The sequence below is a fragment of the Acinonyx jubatus genome, chromosome E2, assembly GCF_027475565.1.
Source record: "Acinonyx jubatus isolate Ajub_Pintada_27869175 chromosome E2, VMU_Ajub_asm_v1.0, whole genome shotgun sequence".
Taxonomy (NCBI): Eukaryota; Metazoa; Chordata; class Mammalia; order Carnivora; family Felidae; genus Acinonyx; species Acinonyx jubatus.
In genome coordinates this window covers 27122301-27145133 of record NC_069396.1, presented here as the reverse complement: position 1 = coordinate 27145133, position 22833 = coordinate 27122301, and the positions used below count along the sequence as shown (strand labels likewise).

General features: G+C 57.9%; 1 protein-coding gene across 3 annotated transcripts; it reads right to left on the bottom strand.

The window, feature by feature from the left end:
* Nucleotides 1–499: 499 nt before the first annotated feature.
* On the bottom strand, nucleotides 500–22268 carry CCDC102A (coiled-coil domain containing 102A). Of its 3 annotated transcripts, none has more exons than XM_027075839.2 (9): nucleotides 22142–22268; nucleotides 13308–14046; nucleotides 10939–11165; nucleotides 7905–8013; nucleotides 5310–5426; nucleotides 4741–4950; nucleotides 4190–4360; nucleotides 3093–3196; nucleotides 500–889 (listed from the first exon to the last, which is right to left on the bottom strand). In XM_027075839.2, the coding sequence occupies exons 2-9, from the start codon at nucleotides 13890–13892 to the stop codon at nucleotides 760–762; spliced, it is 1653 nt and encodes a 550-aa protein (XP_026931640.1). In that variant the 5' UTR covers nucleotides 13893–14046; nucleotides 22142–22268; the 3' UTR covers nucleotides 500–759. The 3 variants fall into 3 exon arrangements, with proteins under 3 accessions (XP_026931640.1, XP_053065938.1, XP_053065937.1); XM_053209963.1 differs by lacking the exon at nucleotides 22142–22268 and adding an exon at nucleotides 19126–19346; XM_053209962.1 differs by lacking the exon at nucleotides 22142–22268 and adding an exon at nucleotides 17515–17699.
* Between the last annotated feature and the right edge of the window lie 565 nt (nucleotides 22269–22833).

Here is a 22833-nt window from a genome sequence, read left to right as displayed (position 1 = left end):
AACTGAGGCTCAGAGAGGTCAGGTACTTCCCCATGGTTGCACAGCCAGGAAGGGGCAGAGGCAGAGATCTGAATCCATCCGGAGCAGAATGGAAGTCTCTTCTTCTCAGATTAGACACACACTGTACCTCTTCCTTCCCCTCATGGGAGCCGGATTCCCGACCATTTAGCAGCTCAGATGTTCATTCATTCATTCTTTTGCATATTCAGTCATTCATTACGTAACTTGACATTCCTGAGCTCGGGCTAGGTGTCAGGTGCAGGCTGGTGCTGTCCCCTACACCAGCTGCCCACATCTGCCACACTCTCAGGACTCTGCCCTGAGAACCCAAACTCGGTTTATTACAAAAGGCTGAGTTTATCACATTGTACTATAAACAGCTCCACCTGACCCCCAAGCTTCAGAGAGGCAGCCTGGGTCGAGGCCCCAACAGCCCCCCTTGCCATCCCCCTCGCCCCTGCATGAAGGTCCTGGGTGGATGGGGGTGTGGAGACCGGGCCCGGGAGCGGTCCTGTTTTTATAACATCAGATGGGTCCAAGGACCCCGCGCACATACATAAAATATACATGTATAAAACACAGGCGATGGCTTCCCTTCCAAGAGGTGTTGCTAGGGTGGGACGGTTGACCCCCACCCTGGGAGAGGAGGAAGTCAGCTGTGGCGGGGAACACGGGTGGCTGCACCAGTCCGAGCGGCCGGTCCGCCTAGGCACCCAGGGGCCTGTGGCCACGGGCCAGTCCTGTCCGGCCCTGGGAGCTCTAGGCCACCTGGATCTGCAGGTCCTCATCCTCATCCAGGTCACTGGCTCCGTCCCCGGCTTCCTCAGTGCCGAAGCGAGCGCTTCGGATCTTCCCGAAGAGGGGGGCGTTCTGCTGCTGCCTTCGGAGCCTGTGGGGCCGGGTGACAGGACGGTCAGGGGAGTCTGTCAGCTGCAAGCGGCCAAGCCTTCCCTAGCACTTCCCTGCTGCCAGGCCCCAGGCTGGGCCTTTTTCATCCATCACCTCATCACCCATCATCCTCCCAGAAACCACGGAGGTGAGGGAGATGCTACTTCATCCCCGTTTGGCAGACAAGGAAACTGAGGCACAGAGCAGCCAAGTAATCTGCCTAGTCCCCCGGACAGTAGTGAGTGAGGCTGGGCTCCACGGTGGGCTGGGGCTGGAGAGGTAAAGTAGCCGCTTAGGGTCATACTGCTGGGATTTGAACCCACGTCAGGCTCCAAAGATCACAGGCAGAGAGTTTGGGGCTGGGGGTCTGAGTCCCCTACCCCCCCAGGGACAGTGAGAAAGTGCTCCGCCCTCGCTCTTCCCCACATTCAAATTCCTAAAGCCAAAATTTACAAGGGCTGGTGGAGGAAATGCCCATCCCCCAGCAAGTGGCTGCCTTGGCTGCATCTTACTGGAAGGCATGAATTATTAACACGGCAGGGAGGGGCCCCGGCGGGGGCCTCCATTACTGGGCCGTGATTTAGTGAGCTGTCCCCGGAACATTAAAGCACAAAAAGTTGGAAAATAAAACGAGGCAGCGGTCCTGGGCAGCCCTGCCCTCCCCGTTGGAAGCACTTGAGAGGCTGGGTAGAGTCTGCCTGTCCATTTGGGGAGTTTATGGCTCCCAAAGAATGTGGCCAACACTGCGGGAAAGCCCGGGGCTAGGCGGCCTCTGAGGGGTGTGTGCTGTGGGGGTAGAGTGGCCAGTGCCGGCCATGCCTGGACTGGTGCCTGGGCCCCTGCACAACACTTTATGGGTCTCGTCCCAGGCAGACGGGGAAACTGAGGCCAGGTTGGCCACGTCACATGGCTTCAGGTCTGGCTTCATAGCCTGAATTCCCAGCCATGAAAACTCCACACACGGCAGCACATGGCACGTGCTTAGTAAATCAGGGCACAGATGGCCAGGGGGCAGTTTGGCCAGAACACTGGTCCACTGTGTGGCCGTGAAGACACCTACCTTCTTAGGCCTGAGTTTCCTCGTCTGCCAGCTCCCTAGAACAAAATATCTTCTACTTCCCTTCTCTCATAGGAGCATGGTTCTTGAGGCACAACATGGGTCCCAAATATAAGTACCCCCCAACAGCCCCGAGGGGCTCCCCGGGGGCAGAGGCAATAACAGCAGTAGCAGCACTTACTATGTGCCAGGTACTTTTATAAGCCCATTTAACTCACAATAACCGCGAGGTAAGAACTGTATCTCCCCCATTTTACAGAGGAGGAAACTGACACAGAGAGTTTAAGCAAGTGACCCAAGCAAGACCACATTGACCACTGACATAGCTACTAAGTGCAGATTCCCACCACCCGGGCAGCCTGGCTGCAGAGCCCGTATCTCTCTGTTCTGTGAAATAATAGGATGCCACTAAGGGCCTGGCTAGGGCCTGGCACAGGAAGTTGGTCAGTATAGTGGTCATGATGCCCTTGGCTGGCAGGGCACCTACGAAGTAGGCAGGGGCTTAGGCTGGGCTCTCTGTTACCTTATGGCCCCGGGGAGAGTGCACAGAGTCCAGGGATGGGGTGGTCAGGGAAGGGATGAAGAGTGCTAGCTGGGTGCCCCAGAGACCCTGAGGTCATCCTTCACTAACGCGGTCGCGTCCTGTCCAGAGCTGATGGGTTGGGTCTACCATCAGGGCCGGGGCTCCTCCATGCTTCCCTGCCTTCCGATTCCTCAGCTCCCAGCTGGCCTGTGGTCACCCCAGCCCGGGGACCTTGGGGGCTGCTTGTTCTTCCTGGCCATGACTCTCCAGACCCTATGTCCCTGCCCACTGCCCCACCTAGGACCTGACCTCTTTGGCCGCCCTTCCTTCCCTCTCACCACCCGCCCACCTGCCTGCCAGCAGGTCACAGGAGATGATTCCAGGGCTCCCAGCTGGTCTCACTTCCTGCACTCCCCTTCCCTGGTTTCCTGGCCCTGGCCCTTCCTGCCTGGAGGGGACAGGATTCTGGCCCCAGGGGTCTTGGATCTCTTCCTTCACTGCCTTCCCCTCTAGCAGGAGTTTGGGGCTCCAACCCTGACCGGGAGGAAGTCTCTCTGCCCTGTTTCTGTGCCCTGGCTGGGAATCCTCTCCCCGCTGGCCCTCCTGCTGCAATGCCGGGCTCACCTGGACTGCAGATGTTCCAGCTGCACTTGTAGGTTCTCGCTCTGCTCCGTCTGCTCGTCCAGCGACCGCTGCAGCTTCCGTGCCTGGTTGTGGGCCTCGTCCAGCTGGTGGGTGAGCAGGGAAAGAGCGTGAGGGTCACCTTGGGCCAGCCACTCCTGCCATTCCTCTGCCCTCCCCAAGAGCAATCCCTGTCTGTCCATCGAGGCCAAAACCAAGGCCCACCTCCTCCAAGGAAGCATCCCTTTGCTCCTCTCTGTATCTGCTGCGCCCCTGCCTTCCAAGTCTACACGTCTTCCAACACCCCAAGCTACTGATGCAGCTATCAACCCACCTGCCCGTCTCTCCCTGTGGGTCTGTTTATCTGACCATTCAGCCGTGGAATAGCATCTGTCCATGGAGATACCTACCTACCTGCCCACTCACCACTGCTTATTCTACCCGGCCACCCATCCGCCCTGTCTATCTGCTTCCACTCTCCCAGACCCACCTATTATCCCATCTTTCCATCCTTCTGTCCTTCTTTCTCTCTGTCCATTCATCCTTCTACCCACCGATCCAATCAGTTATCTGGCCATCTTTGCACTGTCATTTGTCTTTCCACACATCTGTACACTCATCTGTCATTTATCCGCCCATCCAATCACCTACCCATCTACCCACCCACCCACTCACCTTTCATACATCTATCGTTACATCCTCTCCATCCCTCCCTCTTCCCTCCTCCCCCTCCCTTCCCCATCCACCTGTCCATCTGTTCTCTCATACTTCTGTTCATCCATCCACAGAGTTACTCTCTCGTCTTTCCATTTACACATCTATGTGGTACCTGTGCCTCCTACACATCCACCCACTCATCCATCCATTAATCTATTCAACTACTCATCTCTTCGCCCGTTTTTCTTCCCACGCTGCTACATACGCATCTATTTACCATCCGTTGGACGCCCACATCCCGCTCTACCCTGGGCACCTCCCGAGAGTCAGGCTCATGCCGGGCACCGGGGGCCCGGCGCAGAGTGACACAGGAGGGCCCTGCCGCCCCACTCCTACCCCGGCTGAGGTCTGAGACCACCCTCTGGGCTCCTGCAGGTGCTCACCTCGTCCTCGGCCTGGGCCAGCTCCTTCTTGAGCTCCTCCACCCGCAGCCGCAGCTTCTTCACCTCTGCCTCGTGCTGTTCCACCCGCCGGTTGGCGTGTGCCAGCTCTGCCACCTTCTCCTGGAACTGTTTCTTCAGCTTGCCGTGCACGTGCTTCAGGTCTGCCAGCTCCTGCGGGGCAGGGGAGACGGGGGAGGACTCGGCGTCAGAGGGCACCTGCCTGTTTGCCGCCGTGCCTCCAGTGCCCACAACAAGGCTGCACCCAGCGGGTGCCCGATGGACATCTGGAGGATTAAGAGGCTTAAGCGACACAACGAACAAAGAGCACTGGCGCGGGGCCAGGCTCCCAGTAAAGTGCTCGGTAAGCCTCGCCCCCGGTGGGCACCCAGGAGGAGCAGCTTCTAGGGCGACTGCCACACCTGTCCTTAGTCGTTACTTCAGGGGTCCCCGGCCCCCAGTGGGCTGGAGGTGGACACCCAGCAGGCGCTCTGCCCTGGCTGCACGGGGCCCCAGAGGTGCCCCAGCCCCGGCCGTACCACCCGCTACCCCACCTTGTTCTTCTCAAAAAGTGCAGCCTGGCTGGCCCGCAGGTCACAGTCCAGCGCGCTGGCTGTCTGCCTCCGCCGCCGGGCCAGCGCCTCCTCCAGGTCCCCGACCTGCGCCCGCAGCTTCTTATTTTCCCGTTCCAGGCCCAGCTTCTCGGTCTCCAGCCTCTCACGGCGACCCCACTCGGCTGCGTTCTCCGCCTGCAGCCGCTCCATCTACAACAGGGCAGGACGGGGTCAGGGTTCCGGGGGACAAGGGACAGCAGGGTCTGGGCTGGATGCTCCCCCTCCCCATCTCCTCCTGTAGCCAATTTTGGCTCCAGGAAGCAGATCCGGCTGCAGCAGCTATAATTAACCTGGGCTGATTTCACGGTGTGCAGGATGTGAGGGAGCTTCTGGTCTCTGTGTGGGAGAGAGGCCCGTCACCCCCTGCAGGCTGGAGCCCGGGGTGTGGCTGGTTCCCACCTCAGCGCACAGGCCTGCTTCTTGCCCTCTTCTGAGCGGTCGGCTGATGGAGACAATGCCCCTGGCTCCCCCCAGTCCCAAACTCTCCCGGCTCCCAGCCGCGGCCTCACCTCACCCCTCAGCTCGGCCATCTTCCTGTCCATGCTGGACCGTGCACCCAGCTCGTCCTCCAGGTCTTCGGACATGCGACCCAGCTCATCCTGGTGGGCCTCCTTCAGGATGCTGAGCTGCAGGATACAGCACAGCCTGGTTATGTGAGAACCACCTGGGTGCATCTGGAACCAGCTCTGGGGGATGGGCTCTGGTGCAGGAACGCTCTGCAAAGAGTCTGAGGTGGGGCCCACGTGGGCCACAGAGTATCCAGAACAGAGCCTGAATCCCACCACTTGTGCCATTTCTGACATCTCACGCTTCCGACCTCATTACCCGCTAGCCTCCCAGTGTCTACTCGTGGCCCCTGTCACCCCACTTTCCACAAGAGTAGCCTAGAAGGAGCTCTTTAAAAAGACAAATCCAATCATACCTCCATCTTTGGGTTGCTTAGGATAAGGACCCGCCTCCTTTCTATGGTCTCATGAAGTCCTGCGTGGTTGGACCCTTGTCCATCTCTCCTCAGCCTCATCTCCCACCTCTCTCCCCTTAGTTCACTGTGCTCTAGGCTCTAGTCCTCAAACACACCAAGCTCCTGTCTACCGCTGGGCCTTTGCACATACGGCTCTCTCTACCTGGTTCACTCTTTCCAAGGTATTTTACAGGACTGACTTTACTCATTCTCAGGCTTTGGCCCAAATGTCCCCTCCTCAAGGAGGCCCCTTTCCTCCTCCCTAACTACAAGGGGTGCCTCCTTTACTCTCTGTCCTACTCCCCAATGGAATGTGAGCTCGGGAGGACAGAGAGCTTGCCTGTCTGCCCACCTTTGTATCCCCGATGGTCTCGGCCCTGGGTAGCCCTGTGCTGGCTGAATGCACACAATAGACCCGAACAGGGTCTGCGTATGGGTGCGGGGCAGGCCATGTCAGGATCGCCTGGGGTGATTCTGGCAGAGTTGCACATTCCCTGTTGCACAGCAGGAAAACCAACAAACTACCACTCTGTGCAACGACACGGATGAGCCTCAAATACATAATAGTGAGGGCAAGAAGCCAGTTACAAAAGAGAATCTTTATAATTATCTGCTAAACTGCACATTCATGTTTTATTCACTTTTCCGCAAATGATTCCACTTCATAATTTGAAAAGATTAAAAAGGCAGATTCCTGGACCCATCCCCCAAAGATGCTGCTTCAGGAGAGTGAGGGTTTGAGGATATTTCCCAAGAGATTCTACCACGGGACCAGCCTTAGTCGCCTCCAGGGCAGTTTCAGGCTCTGAGGTCTGGATCTTTGCACCTTCTGGAAATGCAGCTGATCCACAGGCTTTCTCTGGGTGGCTGCGCCCCCTGGTGGCTATAGGGGCCTGCACAGGAGGCAGTAGCGGCCCCCCAGGGCGATCTCTGCCTACCCGGAATCCCCCTGCTACCGTGGTGGAATCCCCTCTCTGACAGATGGAGTCTCAGTTTTGTCATTTATAAAATGGGGACATCAGGGTCCAGCCTCCTCGACCACCCCGAGGCATCAGTGAGAGCACACACTAGGTGCCCAATGAATACTACATCCAGACTCCTCCCCTTCAGCACAGTCTACAAAGCCCAGTGAGGTTTGGCTCCCCTGTAACCTCCTCTCTCACTACCCTCCAGCCACACTGGCCTGTTTCCTGCACACACTAGGCTTATTCTGGCCGCAGGACCTTTGCATTTGCTGTGCCTTCTGCCAGGAACTCTGCTTCCATATGGTCTCAAGGATGGCTTCTAATTCCTTTAGCTCTTGCCTCACACATCACCTTCCTAGAGAGGCAGGCCTGCCTGCCTGCCTTCCTTCCTTCCTTTTCTTCCTTCCTTTCTTTCTTTTAAGATTTTGTGAACTTTATTTTTTTTTTTATACTTTATTTCTTTATTTTGAGAGAGAGAGAGCAGGGAGGGGCAAAAAGAGAGACATAGAGAATCTCAAGCAGGCTTTATGCTGACAGCGCGGAGTCCGACCCGGGGCTCGACCTCACAAACTGTGAGATCGTGACCTGAGCCGAAATCAAGAGTTGGACACTTAACTGACTGAACCACCCAGGTACTCCAAGAGAGGCCATTCTTTTTTTCTTTTTCTTTTTTTCTTTAAATGTTTATTTTTGAGAGAGAGAGACAGACAGACAGAGTGCGAGCAGGGGAGGGGCAGAGAGAGAGAAGGAGACCCAGAATCTGAGGCAGTCTCCAAGCTCTGCACTGTCACCACAGAGCCTGATGCGGGGCTTGAACTCATAAGCTGTGAGATCATAACCTGAGCCGGAGTTGGACGCTCAACCGACTGGGCCACCCAGGCGCCCCTAGAGAGGACACTCGTGACCCACCACCCCATCTCTCTCATTCTGAGTGCTTCAGAGCTTCTGAACGTACCTGCCTGGTTACTGTCGGTATCCCCCGGGCCCCACCCCGTGGCCTCCACAAGGTGAGCTTCTGAAGGCAGGGACATCACCTGCCCCGGCACCCAGAACAGCATATGGCACACAGCCAGTGCTTGGCGAGGAAATGACTGAACTCCCTGTCTCCTGCTCCCACTGCTGAAATTCAGCAGCGCAGCGCTGCGTCTCCTAGGAAGACCGTCAGCTCCAGGACTTACTTGCTTGAGCATCTCCTGCTTGGTCTTGTTCAGCTCCTCATACTTGATCTTCCACTGGCTGAGCTCCCCTTCCAGCTTCTCAATGTTCCTGCTCAGTGCCAGTTTATCCCTGGAGAGAGGAGGAGGAGGAGAGGCAGACATGGGGGTGAGCTCACTGAGGCCCTCTGCTGAAAGCCCTCACCGCTGGTCTGCACGGGAGGAGTAGTCCGTGTCCAAAGTCCTTGCCTTGGCATTCAAGGCCCTGGCACCCCACACTGTGGCAGGCACCCTGCTTTTGCACTCCTTTTGGAGGGGTACCCCCAACCCCACGCACAACCGCGGGTGCCTGGCTTACGATGTAGGGAGGTGACCGAGACTCCAGGGCAGTGGCCATCCTGGGCAAGTGTCTCAGGCTCAACTACCAAATATGACGTCTGTTCCTGTTTTATGTACTGGGGTTCCCTGTAAGGCTTGGTTTGCACACAGTGTTCTGGAGTTGGAAAAGCTGGAAAATACTGTCCAGTGGGTCTTAGATGGAGGGGGCACTTCCTGTCATCATCCCTGGGTGGGTCTCCTGCGATCCCCACTCTGCACTCTGCTCTGCGCATGCATGAGATGCTGTGAGTAAAGAGCACAAGGCCTGGACCTGGCACACAGTAGGTGCTCAACGAAGAGCTGTGCTTATCATCACTCTTCAGCATGCTGTGCCTCACGACTGCCCCCCCCCCCCCCCGCCACCACTCTCAGGAAGCTTGACGTGTCATACGTCTAACATGGGCTTCTCAGAAGAGACAATGCCACCTTCTAGGAGGTATGTCTGATAATCACGCATGATTGGGTCATTTAGTGGGCAGGGACAAGGTGTGCCTACGTCCTGCAGTCAACGCCCAGGACATCTTGTGCACCCAGGAACTGTCCCGCATCCCTGTAACGCGTGCATGTCCTGTTGGACATCCCTGGGTGTGAAAAGGATCTGAGCCTTGAACCTCAGGCTGATTCCCATATAAACAGAAAGTATCTTCAGTATAACGTGGTGTTCCCCAGGAACAGAATCGCTGTGTAAATTGAGGGAACGTCGCGCTCTGCTTTGTTCAGAACTCTACCAAAGGCTGTTCATCTCTCAGGAAATCTGGTCACCAAAGAGACAGCCCTTGTGTATTTGAGTTATTAACCCCACACACCTGCACCTGCCGTTTTTGTAGCCGCCCTGGGAGGTGACATTACCTGAGTGAACACACATAAGGCTGCAGGACAGTGGCTGGCTCGGAGTATTTGCTGGTATGGTTATCATTGCTATCATTCTTTATAAAGTTACCAGATGCTAACTACATTTGACCCTGAAAACCATAGATTTCAACCGCACCGATCAACTTACATGCACACTTTTCAATAAATACAGTACAATACTGTAAGTATATTTTCCTTTCCTTTTCTTTTTTTAAAATGTTTGTTTATTTTGAGAGAGAGAGAGAGAGAGAGAGAGAGAGAGAGAGAGAGTGAGCGCATGTGCCCAAGCAAGGGAGGGGCAGAGACAGAGGGAGTAAGAGAATCCCAAGCAGGCCCCGCACTGGCAGCCCAGAGGCTGACGTGGGGCTCGAACTCATGAACCGTGAAATCATGGCCTGAGCCGAAATCAAGAGTCAGAGGCTTAACCAACTGAGCCAGCCAGGCACCCCTTCCCTTCCTATTCTTAATGTTTTCTTTTCTCTAGCTTACTTTATTATAAGAATACATCATATGATACGACTAACATACAAAATATGTGTTAATCAACTATTCACATTATCAGTAAGGCTTCTGGTCAACAGTAGGCTATTAGTTAAGTTTTTGGGGAGTCCAATTCTGGGGAGTCAGATTTTCAACTGCACGGGGGGTGGTCAGTGCCCCTAACCCCCACATTGTTCAAGGGTTGACTGCATTTCACTATTTCTTCTAGGGGAGCTGGGCCTGAGCATTTCCATGTCACGATACATATATTTTATGATAGGCTCCCCTCATTTCTGCTTTAAATTTCAGTTAATGAAACAGGTTGAGTTTTGTCTGTTTTGCTTAAACAGAAATTTACGGTCTCACAGTTCTGGAGGCTAGAAATCCAAGGTCAAGGTGTCAGGAGGACTGGTTCTGTCTGAGGCCCACGAGAGGGAATCTGTGCCCTCGCTTCTGGGAGTTTGTGGGCCACCGTTGGGGTTCCGTGATTATAGAAGCACCACACTGACCTCTGTCTTCACACTATCTATGCATTTAATTTCTGGACAGAAAAGGGGGCGTTACAAAATATTCTTTGCAATCAGGCCTGTGCCCTGATCAAGGTCACTGGGAACCTCCCTGTTCTAAATCCATGGGTCAGAGCTTAGTCCTCTCCTTACTTGATCAATTCAACTGTTCACTGCCTCCTCTGTGAAACAGGTGCTCCTGGCTTCCCTGTCCCTTCCGGGACTCCCTTCTCCTGTCTCGTCTCCTGCTTGGCCCTTCCTCTGATCTCTAAACTAGGTTGGCTCCAGGGCTCCGTCTCTGACCTCCCTTCACCCGGCTCGTGGCTTTACCAGTATCACCTATTCACTGCTGACTCTTGAGTTCTTACCTCCAGCCCAGATCCACCTCACGAACTCCAGACTCCTCATGTCCCCAGCTGTCTCCCTGTCATCTCAGACTCAACCAGTCCAAACCTGAATTCCCATCGGCAACCCCTCAACCTCCCTGACTGTCCATGGCACCCTCTCCCTGCCAGGAGAAAAGCTCTGTGAGGCCAGGGGCGGGGAGGTTTGGTCGTATTTAGAGCGGTATCCTCACTGCCGAGCACGGGTTTGCCAGAGTAAATGCACGACACATATTATTTAACTAATGAATTATTAAAATAAGTCAATAAACCAAACCTTGCACTGGGTCCTCCGGTAGAGCACGCCGCTCTAAAGTTCCAAGACTCAGCCCTAAGTAGTGCCATTCACCTGCAGCGAGCCTCACGTTCCACAACACTGACTTTCATTCTGTGATTCTGAGGGTGCCCTGGTGTGGCCGGGTCCACCCCCCGGGGCCCTGCTTCCCTCCCAGGACTCACTCTCGCTCCTTGAGTAGCACCTTCTGGGATTCATCTAGCCGCAGCCGCAGGGCGGTCAACTTGGATGCACCCTCTTCGATGGTGGCTGTGTCTTCCCAGGGCAGCCGGCTGCGCTCCTGGCGGCCGGAGCTGCCCCGTGGGCCCCCGGCCCCCACGCTGCGTGCCTCCCAGCAGCCCTCGGGCTCCTCTGGTCTGCTCTTCAGCAGGCTCTCCACTAGCTCCAGTTCCTGTGGGGACCAAGGCGGAGGATGGACCAGTGGCAGCTGAGCCCCCCTCTTGGCCAACTTCCTGGCCTTTCCCAGGCCCGGGGTCTGGGATCAGCTTGTACGTAACCTTGGGCAAATCACACAGCCCTTCTGGGCCCCAATTTCCTCTTCCGTAGCCTGCCTCTCCATCCCTGGAGAAGGAGAGACACCCCCTCTTCTGGGCTTCCCCCTTCACTTCCTGGAACTGTGCATTGAGTCAGCCACCAATGTATCCGAGAAGATTTTGCAGGAGATGGTGAGCTCCCTGCCATTGGAAGTATGCAAGCATATGGTGGGACACTGGTGTGAATGGAAGCAGAAGCAGGGACACTTATAATGGATAAGACCTAACTTCTCTCCAAGGGAATTCCGGCTCGAATATCCCATTCTTCACGTGCCAACACTAAGGCACCAGGAGATGTGTGACATGGTAAAAGAGGCACAGGCAGGCAGGCCCTGTGAGCAGAACCAGCTCCCAGACAGGAAGCACTGAGGGATTATTAACTCAGTGCCAAGCCCTCTTCCTCTCCTCCAGCCTCCCCCTACCCCTTGGCCCCTTCAGCCTGCCCCTGCTACACCCACGGCCTGTCTCTGACCACGAACCTGAGACATCCATGGACTCTTCCAGCCTGGCTTCCCTTGTGACCTTTCTAGATGAGTCTAGGCCAACTCCTTCCCGGTCTGGCCCTCCGTTTCCCTATCTGGACTGGGACAGCGGCCCTGGGAACTACCTGGGGAGAGAGACTCTACTCCTAATGTATCTCAGACTGTCTGGGTGGGGGCCTTGGACGCCACCTGGTCCAAAGTCCTGTTTCATAAACAGGGAAACAGGGAGGGAAGGGGCTTTTTCTGAGTCTCAGACCCAGACCCTGATCACCACCAGCAGCCCCTTGGCTAGGCTGGAGGAAAAAACCTCAGACTGTAATCCCAAGGTTCCTGCCACTGCACTGCCACCTCCGGGGCTGTGACTGGCAACCACAACAAGGACAGGTCAGGAATAGCACCTGAGGCTGGCTGACAGGAGCTGTCATTATCTGCCCCAAAGAAGAGCAATGAATGCCACCTCCGAACACCAGGCAGGCCTGGGGAGGGGGGGGGGGGGCGGGGCTTCAGCCACCAGGCGGCAGCAGTGCCCACTCCAGCCTGCAGGGATGGAAGGGGAGGGAAAGGGGCAGCCAAGAATCTGAGCTGGAAGAGCTGGCCTGTCTGGGGATGGAGCTGGGAGGAATGTGAGTCTGGACTCTGCTCCTACAAGGCCTACTGGGTCAGGGGATGCTGCCCTCCACACCCACCATTAATGCTCCAGCCAGACTGATTATTACAGTGGGTCCTGGAGTTCACCTGGTTCAACTACCCAACGCCCCAGTCACCAGCTGGCAGACATTGGTACTTAATCTCTCTATGCCTCAGTGTCCTCATCCACAAAGCAAACACCCCTTGGGATTGTGCGAATTAACTAGATATGGCACACGCAGAGTTTAGTGCTCTGTGTAGGTGCCCACTGAATGACGGGACCTGTTATTCTCAGCCTCTGGGCTTTTGCATGCCTAGGATGTCTGCCTGCACGTTTCACAGCTAATTCCTCCACATCCGTTTAGTCTCAGCTGAAATGGGACCTCTTCCAGGAAAGCTGTGAAGCCCCCTTCCCAAAGCCTGGTTCAGGGACCTTCTCTGTGCCCCTATTGCCCTGACAATCCCCCATCCCCTCAGCTTTGATGACACCGGTTATAGATGTTCACCCCTATCCGCCCCCCATTCAAGCTGAAAGAACGAATGAATTCAGCTGCGATGCTAATGGACGCCTACTAGGCAACTGTTTGGATCATACTCCTGCCCCAAAGGGACGATTTCATGGTTCTGTTGACTGCTCAGATGTGGGAGTGGAGGGACCACTAGGTCCCAGGCCTCGCCACCCTGGCGATCTCCCTCTCCCCCGAAGAATGGCCTCTTGAGGCCCTGGGGAGCAGAGGCCGACCCAGGGGAGTGAAACCTCCCGGGGCACCAAGCCCTTCCTTATCCCCCTTTCGGAGTCTCGCAGCGCTCCCTTCCGGACCCCGGTGTCAAGGCCCTGCCCAGGAGCCCACCTCGTCCCCAGCCCCACAGCCCCACCCGCGCGCCGCACACCTGGCTGCCCTGGGGCACTTCCGACCCGACGTCGCGCACCGGCTCCTGCTCCCGCTCGGGCTCCGGCCCGTCCGGCGTCCTGTCGGCGTTCCCCCGGGCGCCGCGCAGCCGCGCAAGCTCGCGGCCCCGAGCCTCGCACTCGCCCTGCGCCTCCTGGCGCTCGCGCCGCGCGCCCGCCAGCTCCTTGGTGAGCGCGTCCAGGCGCTGGCGCAGCTGGCGCACCTCCTCGCGCGCGCGGTTGCGCTCGGCGCGCACCTTGCTCCACTTCTCGCGCCAGTTGGCGGTGCAGTCGGACCACCAGCGCATCGTCTTCTCCATCTGCGCCGCCCGCGCGCGCGCCTCCTCCAACTCCCGCAGCCGCAGCTCCTCGCGGCTCTCCCAGTCCCCGTCGGCCAGCAGCGCGGGCGCGGGCGGCAGCGACAGCGCGGGCGGCGGCCCCGGCGAGGGCGTGCCGCTGGGCGGCGTGGGCGGCAGCGAGTCGGCCGGCCCCATGCGCTCCGGCGAGGGGCTGCCCAGGATGGTCAGGAGGCTGCCCTTGGACAGCTGCGGGGACTCGGCCAGTCGGGGGCTGGGCCCGTGGCTCATGGTGCGGCCGCGCGGGCGGGCCCTGCGTCCCAACTCCGGCCGGACTCAGGGGCGGCACGGGGGACGCCCGGCGGAGGCGATACGGCTGTGCATGATGGCCACTGCTCCCCACCGCTCTCCTGGCCACTAGGTGGGGGACGCTTCTTCCTTGGACCTGTGGGAGAACACAACCGTTATTAGGTCGTGGCTACCACCTGTCCATACCCATAAGCTCAGACATGGGAAGGGCAAAACCGGCAGCGGGAACCGCATGAGCAAAGGCAGGAGGGGGGAAACGGTCTGCTTCAGGAAAGTCCCAGTGAGGCTGTAGTGGTGAGCGAGGGCCTGTAACCACTTCCTCACTGGCCTCCAGACACCACCCTATGGTCCCTTCACCCTGCAGCCGAGGCAGCTTATCTGAAACCTTGATCTGCTCTCCCTGACCTTCAAGTCCAATCTCACAAGGTGAATGGCTGGTACTACTTCCCCATCTCCACCCCAAATGCAGCATGCGTGCTTGCTGAAGGAGTCCCCTCCCTGCCTCTTGCTGCGCTGGGCTAACTCTCATCCGTAAGATTTATCTGAGATATCATCTCCTCCTAGAAGTCCTCCCGGACCGCCTCAGGCCAGGTGGCCAGCCCCATCTGTGTCTCCATCATTAGTCTAACCAACCTCACCTACCATTGATCTGTATCCCTGTCTGCTCCCCATCCTGTGAGTTTGCTGAGGGCAGCGGCTGGCTCTCGGCCACTGTTTTAGTCCCAGCATATGATGACAATGGCAATGACATTTGTGGAGGGCTGACTACAGGCCGGGTACCATGCCTAGGGTCTCATTTATTCCTCTCAATAGACTCCAGGGAAATGACTGCCATTTACCTAAGGGGAAAGGGAGGCTCAACTCAAGGTGGGTTAAAGCCTCGGATTTGATCGCAGATACTGTGTCTGGGAGCCCAAATGCAAACACTGGTGAGGGTTTGGTGAATGCAGCACGTGTTCTGGTGGTATGATGGAAATAAGCCTGTATGCAGTGTGGGGGTGTGGCGTGGTGAGGGATCGGTCCCACTGCTGGACTCTGCTATTTGTGGGCCCCATCACTTTAAAAGAAGCGAGATGTGGGCCCCTGGGTGGCTTGGTCGGTTAAGCATCTAACTCTTAATTTTATCTCAGGTCATGCTCTCAGGGTTTGTGGGTCCCAGTCCTGCAGCTGGGCTCCACACTGACAGTGTGGAGTCACCTTGAGATTCTCTCTCTCCTTATGTCTCTCTGTCCCTCCCAACCCCCTCTTTCTTAAAATAAATTAAACTTAAAAGAAAAGTGAGACACATGCCCTCTCTCTGTCCCCAGCCTGTCCCCCTCTCCCTCCATTGTGGCCTTGTGTTGACCGCCAGCAGCAGCCTCTCTTGGGACATCATGCTCTTCCTTCCCCATTCAGCAGAGCGTGTCCCACAAATCCTCACCCAAGGCCCTGCCCCGATAGCCATCCCTTCCTTTCCAGTGCGCTTCTGGCGGGACTCAGCCCCACAACAAAGTGCCTCAACACCAGCTAATCCCAACACTGCCTGGCCAGCCCTCTCTGTCCCCTCTTCATCCTCCTCCCACCTCTAACCCCCTCTCTCAGCAGGTGATCTAATGTCATAGTTGCAGTGAAAAGGGAAGCCATCAGATTGGCACTCCCTCCAGGCCCTGTTCCAAGGCCCATGGCCCCCTTCTCTCTGGCCCTAAGAGGATGGAAGGGCTGTCCCTCTTTGGGCCAAAGGTCCCCTCTCTGGTTTCTCCCATCTCTGCCAATGATGCCCTCTCTAGGGGGCCTCACCCCTGCTGGAGTCTCTCCTGGCACGATCCTCCCCCCTTCTCCCCTCCTCTCTCTCCTCCCTGTCAAGGCCCGTCCACCCTTTCAGTCTCTTTGCCCTCTCTCATCAGGCCACGCTGGGCTGGTTTCCGGCCACACTGCCCTACCTACCTACTAGGCAAGTCTCAGCCCTCGCTGCTGCACCCTCTCTAGTGTGGGCACCGTCAGCCTCTCCTGCTTTCCTGCGTCACCCTCATCCAGGACGCCGTGCCCTCCAGGTCTTCCTCCTACCCTCCAACTGCTTCCCGCCAGCCTTCCCGGGACAACCTGGGTGCATCTGTTGAGTGGCGGCATCATCCAGTCCTGGGGCTCCTTGTCTCTCACCACCCGGCCTGAGCCACCCCACCATGTCGTCACCAGCCCTGAATCTCTCTCTCTAGCCCAGGTGCCCCACCGGAACCTCACACGCCTCTACCAGGATGTTCCTCAGATAACTCAGACTCAGCCTGGCTGAACTGGAACTCACCTTCTCCATTCCCTCCACAACAAGCTCTTCCTTCTGGATGCCCACTCTGGGAGAAGAGCACTTCCTCACTCCTTCATGCTGTGGAGTACATTCTGGAATCTTGCTTTCTCCCCACGCCCCTCATCCCATCACCTCCAACTCCTGTCGGTCTGTCTGCCACATGTCACAAGGATCTATCCACCTTCTTCCTACTCTGTCACTAACCTGTCAAGCCCACCACCATCATTTCCCACCTGGGTGAGCCCAGCCACTGCCTCTCTGCTTTCCCCCTGGAATCACCTTTGCCTTCTTCAAATCCATTCTTTTTTTTTTTTTTTCTTTTTTTTAAATGTTTCTTTATTTTTGAGAAAGAGACAGAGTGTGAGTCTGTGGGAGAAGCAGGGTGGGAGGAGTGGGAGAAGCAGAGAGAGAGGGAGACACAGAATCGGAAGCAGGCTCCAGGCCCCGAGCTGTCAGCACAGAGCCCGACGCGGGGCTCAAACTCATGGACCGCGAGATCATGACCTGAGCCGGTTGGACACTCAACCGACTGAGCCACCCATGTGCCACTCTTCAAATCCATTCTGAACAGTGGCAGCCAGAGTGAGTTTTAATTTAATTGTTTTTAAAGTTTTTTTATTTTGGGGGAGGGGGAGGGGACAGAGGATCCGAAGCAGGCTCTGCGCTGATAGCAGAGAACCTGACACAGGGCTTAAACTCACAGGCGGTGAGATCATGACCTAAGCTGAAGTTGGACACTTAACCGCCTGAGCCACCCAGGTGCCCCCAGAGTGAGTTTTTAAAAATGCAAACCTGGGGGCACCTGAGTGGCTCAGTCAGTTGAGCATCTGACCCTTGACGTCAGCTCAGGTTGTGATCTCGAGGTTCACAAGGTCAAGCCCTGACCCAAGCACAGAGCCTGCTGGGGAGTCTCTCTCTCCCTCCCTCTCTCTGCCCCTCCCCTGCTCGGGCGCTCTCTCTCTTAAAATAAACAAACATTTTTAAAGAACACCAACCTTTGGCCACGCTTTGTTGTTGGCAATAGCGGTGACCCCCCTCTAGCGTCAAGTCCGAGCTCGCTCCCTCTAGGAGTCCCAATCACAAAAATCCTTCAATCCCACCACTTGTTTGCGGTCCGCACCACCTGCCTCCCACCCCCCCCTCCGCCCCCCAGCCCTGCTCCCCTCGCTCAGCTCACGTTCCACGGCCCTGCTCTCACCCTGGCAAACTCCCTCAGCGCCCCAGCCCCTCTCCTGTTCTTTTCTCCCCAGGCAGTGCCAACCTAGGTCACCTCCACTGCTCTGCCTGTCTTGCCTCCACCTGTGCAGCCAGACACGCGGGTTTTACCATCAGGTGGAGCAGTTTACGTTTGTGACCGCTCGCGTGTCAGTGCTGCCCGGCGATCCTCCTGTATTTCTCTCGTCCGTTGGCTGTTTGTTAATTGTCTGTCCACCGTCACCAGGCATCGGTTCTAACCTCTGTCACCAACCTCGTGTAAGCCACTGCCCCTTTTTGGGCCTCCATTTCTCCACCTGTAGGATGCGGGTGGCGTGGGAGTGAGGGAGACCAGTGCTTCCTGATCAAGGGATTTTTCGGATTCACCTAGATACTTGCTTAAAATGCTGTTCCTGGGCCTTACCTCCCCCACGCCCTGCCAGAGCCTCATGGTCAGTAGGTGTGGGGCTGGGGATCTGCATTTTTATAGTCCAGGTTGGGGACATTTGAGTACATGGTGATGCCTCGTCCCCACCCCTAGTTTCATACAGACACACGTGTACGTCTCGATGCCAATAACAGCTACACAAAGTCACACAGCCAGACACAGCCATACGGACCTAGCTTCCAGTTCCCCATACACCACCACCTCCCTGGCAGGCTGCGTGCCCTCCGACAGGCTCTCTGTGTGTGCAGTGAGGTGGCTGGCCTAGATACCACGTGCATTCGCAGACATCTTCGCACACCCGGACACATCTGCAGACACGCATGCAATCCCACACACTTAAACGCAGACACAGAGCGACACGGGAAGGCACGTATCCTCAGGGATGGACCCCTATGCACGCACCACGGTACGGATGCATGGAGATGCTCCCCTGTAGATACAGAGTCACGGAGGCACCCGAAGACGCGCACGTGAAAACACACCGATGGGTACACACGGACACGTGCTGATACTCACCCCTAAGACAGACAGATGCACACGCACACAAACACACACTCCTCCTCTCCGCCTTTCCCTGGCCCAGCTCCACGAGAAGAAGCTCTTGGAAAAGAGAAACAATGTGCGGGCCTGAGGGGGAGGGGAGGAGGCAGGAAATCCCAGTGCCAGCCCTGTGCTGGTTCTGGGGTGTGGTGGGGAGGTCCGCCAGGATCTGGCTGCCGGGCCCTTCTGGCAGCCCCTAAACTGAGAGGGTGGCAGGGAGGGGGCCACTGCCATATCCTCTTGGCCTCCGGGAGCTTCCAGGCCTGGCATGGGGCTCAGCAGTGAGGGGGCGGGGGTGGGCTCTTTCCAGGAATCTCAAGCCTGTCGCTCAGGGGCAGGGCAGGCGCCACCCAGGCCCCTAATGGCTTCCAGGCGCCCACACTAAAGGCAGGGGTGGGCTCCAGACGGAGCTCCCGTTGCCCTTCCCGGCAGCCTGGCTCAGTCTCTCCTGGGGGCTGGGGGAGGAGGAAGGGGAGCAGCGGGGAAAGAGGGGCTCTGAACAGCCCTCCTGCAAGCCCAGAGTCCCCTGGGGGCCGTGTGTACATACGTGTGGAAAGGGGTGGGGGCCCCAAGGTTGGCTTTCTGGAGAAGCCCACCCCCCGGCACACCAGGAACCCTGCACCCCACGTAGATTCCGCGGCAGCCAGACCCTGCCTAGCAACACCTCCCCTCACCCTCACTCCCATCCCACTCACACAACACAGCCCTGGGGACACACACACAGAGCCCTAGTAACGGACAGTCACCACACTCACCCAGAGTCGTGCAACACAGAGGCTCAGGTCACAGTTACAGAGACAGACTGCTGCCGCCCTGCCCTTCCTGCCCCTTCTCCACCAGGCTCAGTGCCTTCTTCCCATAGGGTGTGTGGTTTGTATGTGTGTGTGTGTGGCCTCCTGCTTCCCCTAGGGTGACACTACCCCCCAAAGAGCAGGTCGGGGAGGGACCAGCCACCACAGGCCCCAGAGAGCCTTCCTCACCCCACCCTCCCCTCTCCTGCCTCCCACCAGCCAGACGGGTCTATTCCTGCTCTAATCCTCAGGGTTTCTGCTCAGGCTGTCCCCCCCCGGCTCGGAACGCTGCCCCTCAGTCTCCGAAACCCCCACCCATCATCCCTCAAGCTCAGTTCTGCCACCTCCAGGAAATGCCTCGATCTCCTCAGCTCCAGCTCCTCCTCCCCAGAGAGCACAGCCCTACAAACCTTCACAGCCACATTTGGCCAGCTGCCCTCTCTTCTTGCAGCGCAGGCTTCCCGGGCCCAGACGGGACGCTTGTGCCACCCACAGCTTCTAGGACAGGCCTTGAATACAGGATTTGCTTCAAGTTGGCTGGCGGGTGGAGAGCAGAAGGCTCAACTGTGACCTCGCATCCCGTTAGTTGGGCAGTCCCCCTTAGTGGGACTCAGAACTCCCGAACCCCAGCCCCACAGCCATCCTCACTGCTGCAGGAAGCTGTGGGCTCACTCTAGGACAGAAACTGGAATCTTTTGATCCAATACTTGGCTCAGGCGAGGCCCTCATCTACTCTGTCCACAGAAAGTGACCAGTGGTTCCTGCTGCTTGTGTTACTGTCTAGAAGGTCTCTCCCTCCTTCTTTCTCCATCAGCAAACTCCTACACATCCTTCAAGACCCACCTTTACTTTCCCCTCCTCTGGAAAGCCTTCTCTGATCTCATATAGAGCACGTGAGTGTTTCCAAAGCACTGGCACACCACCCTGTTCTTAGGCAATGGTCATAAGGAAATCTTGATCTCTCTGGCTGTCAGCACAGGGCCCAGCATACAGCAGATGACACATAAATACTTTCTAGGTTGATGGATAGAAGATCAACAGTTAGGGATCCCCTTATAAAGAGGGAGAGTTGAACTGTCCTAAGGATAAAGAGTCATTTTGTAGCCAGACTCCAAGACAGGCAGGTGTGTGAGCCTGTCTGTGGCCAAGGTCAAAGTCAGAGGTCATTTCATGGCCAGGTTAGGGATTGGGCCTCTTACTTAAGCTTAAGTGGCCCACAGGAGGACAACTTTGTGTTTTGTCTTTAGCATGTTTAGATGACTCTCACTATCCAGCTAGAGAAGGGAGCAATGCTGAAGGCTGGATGGGGGCCAGCTGAGGGGACTGGGGGTTACGCAGCGGCCCAGCTCTTCCCTCAAGCTAAGAACCCCGCTGTGTCCTTCCAGAACCTTTCAGGTGGCGCTCTGGAGCTGCCCATGGCCACAGGCCTGGCTGTGGGCAGGGAGCAGAGCCCAGCAGGAAACCGCAGAGGACAGCCTGATTGGATAAGTGCAGGGTCCAAGGCTGGTCAGCCCACAAACTGCGGGCACCTGTCCCTCGGACCTGCTGCCTGGGTTCCAGCCACTGGATGGCCAGGAGAGGAGGGAGGGAGGGAGGGAGGGAGGGAGGTAAGCAGGGCCTGCCAGCTAGACCTGAGCCCCTGGGGAGCAGACTATCCCAGGCACCCCCATCTCAGACCGAGGAGCCACAAAGATGTCCTACATCACTGATTAGAACTCCTTTCTTTACAATGGACCAACTTAGGTCCAGAGGAGCAGCGACTTGCCCACGTCCACCCAGAGGACCAGCAGCAAAGTGGGGGCGGGGTGTGTGGGGGGGGTGGGGCTGGACTGCTGGGATTGGATCCTTCCCCTCCTGGGCTAAGTCTGCCTAAGGGGCATGATGCCCCTGGGAACACTTATAAGAGGGGGTCCTCAGGCATCGGGCCAAGTGGCCAAGCATAGCTGGTATGGGAGAGAGTTAGAGCCTTTCACGGGGGCGGGCCGGCCGGCCTCTCGGCGACTCCTTGAACTATTCGCTTTTGTAGAGCAGACATCCCACCAGTCCGGGCTGTGCCACTGGTAGGCTGTGTGATATCTGCAACTCTCTGTCTTGTCTGGGCCGGTTTCCTTGTCTGTACGATGGGGAGAGGCACTAACAAGATTCCTAAAAGCTCTGTCCAACAAAGTGGGCAGACCTTGTGCCACCTGAACCGATCAGAGCCAACCCAACCCCCACACAGGTCTGTACAACCCTCACTTAAGACACAGAAACAGGAGCCCAGGGCGGAGAGTGGGTTTGCCAGCTATCATCAATTGGCACTATTAGAACGGTGGGGTAACTGAGGACCACTCCATTCTCCTCGCACTGAGCCATCGCTCTAACTGCCCCAACTCCCTCCAGAAATGCGCTTTCTGCCCGCCCACGGCCAGAAGTCGCGTCGACCCTCACTTCCTCGCCCCTTCCCCAGCTGCCCCGGTCCAGCAAAGACGCCCCGCTCCCTCTAGCGGCTGGCGGAGGGCAGAGGGGGCTCCCGGCCCCAGGCGGCGCGGTCCCGCCCACCCCGCCGCGCGGCCCCCATTGGCGGCCGCCGCGGGCTTGGGGCGGTGGCGCCGCGCTCCGATTGGCCCTTGAACCCGTCCATCCCGCACTCGCCATGGTGACCACGTTGGGTCCCCCGGGAGAGTTCCAAATTCCGCCCCCGCCCGCCGCCCCCCTCCCGTCCGGTCCCGGCCCGCAGCATTCCGAAGGCGGCCCTGCCCCACCCCCCCCCACTCCCGGCAACCCCTCTACACCCGAGGCCTGGGGCCCCGGGAAGTTGGGGAGCCCCGGGAGAGGGCTAGGAAGTTCTCGGAGTTTGGGGGTTGCTGCGGACGCTCTGCCCCTCTCCTCCAGCACGCCCCCCAACTTAACCCCTTCCCTCCCGCGGAAGGTTCGCGGCCTGGAGGGAGTTCCCGGGACGCAGTGGCTAGCTGCCCCCAGCGCTGCCGCCCCCGCTCACCTCAGCCGGGGACCCGCGGGCTCCGGACGTCCGACCCGCCGCGGCTGGGCGGAGCGGGCACGGGGCTTGCCGCGGCCTCCGCCGGGAGGGCCGAGGGAGGGCCGCCGAGTCTCCTCCTCCCTCCCGGAGGGAGGGGAGGGAGAGGAGACGGCGGGGCGGGGGCGGTGGCGGTGGGCCCCGGCAAGCTGCAGCCCCAATGTGACCCGGGCCCACCGAGTTGCCGGGGTGGGGGCACCAGCCTGATTTGGAGGCGAGGGGCACGGGCCGGGGCGGCGGGCTCTGCTAGAGAGGGAGCGGGACCCGGACGGAGGCCCCACCTCCGCTTGGGGCCGAGGGTGGGGGGGGGGTACGAAAGGCAGGGTCTGGGGGCCCCCGCGGGGTTCGGCTTTCCAGCCTCAGGCTTCCAGAGCGCCAACGACGCACTAGGCGCCCTGCAGCCGAAGTGGGCACCGCCTGGGCCGGGACAGCACGTGGGGCGCGCTTACCAAATGTTCACTTTTGTTACCTGCATTCTTCCTAGTGCCAGCTCTGCCACCGAGTGGCCGTGGAGCAGCAAGTCTTTGCCCTTCACAGGGCCTCAGTTTCCCCTTTGTACCACAAAGGGATTCACCAGAGTAACCTCACGCATGTTGAGAAGCGTGGTGCGGCACTTGGCCCGCGGTGGGGGCGGGGGGAGATTTTCTCCGAGGTGC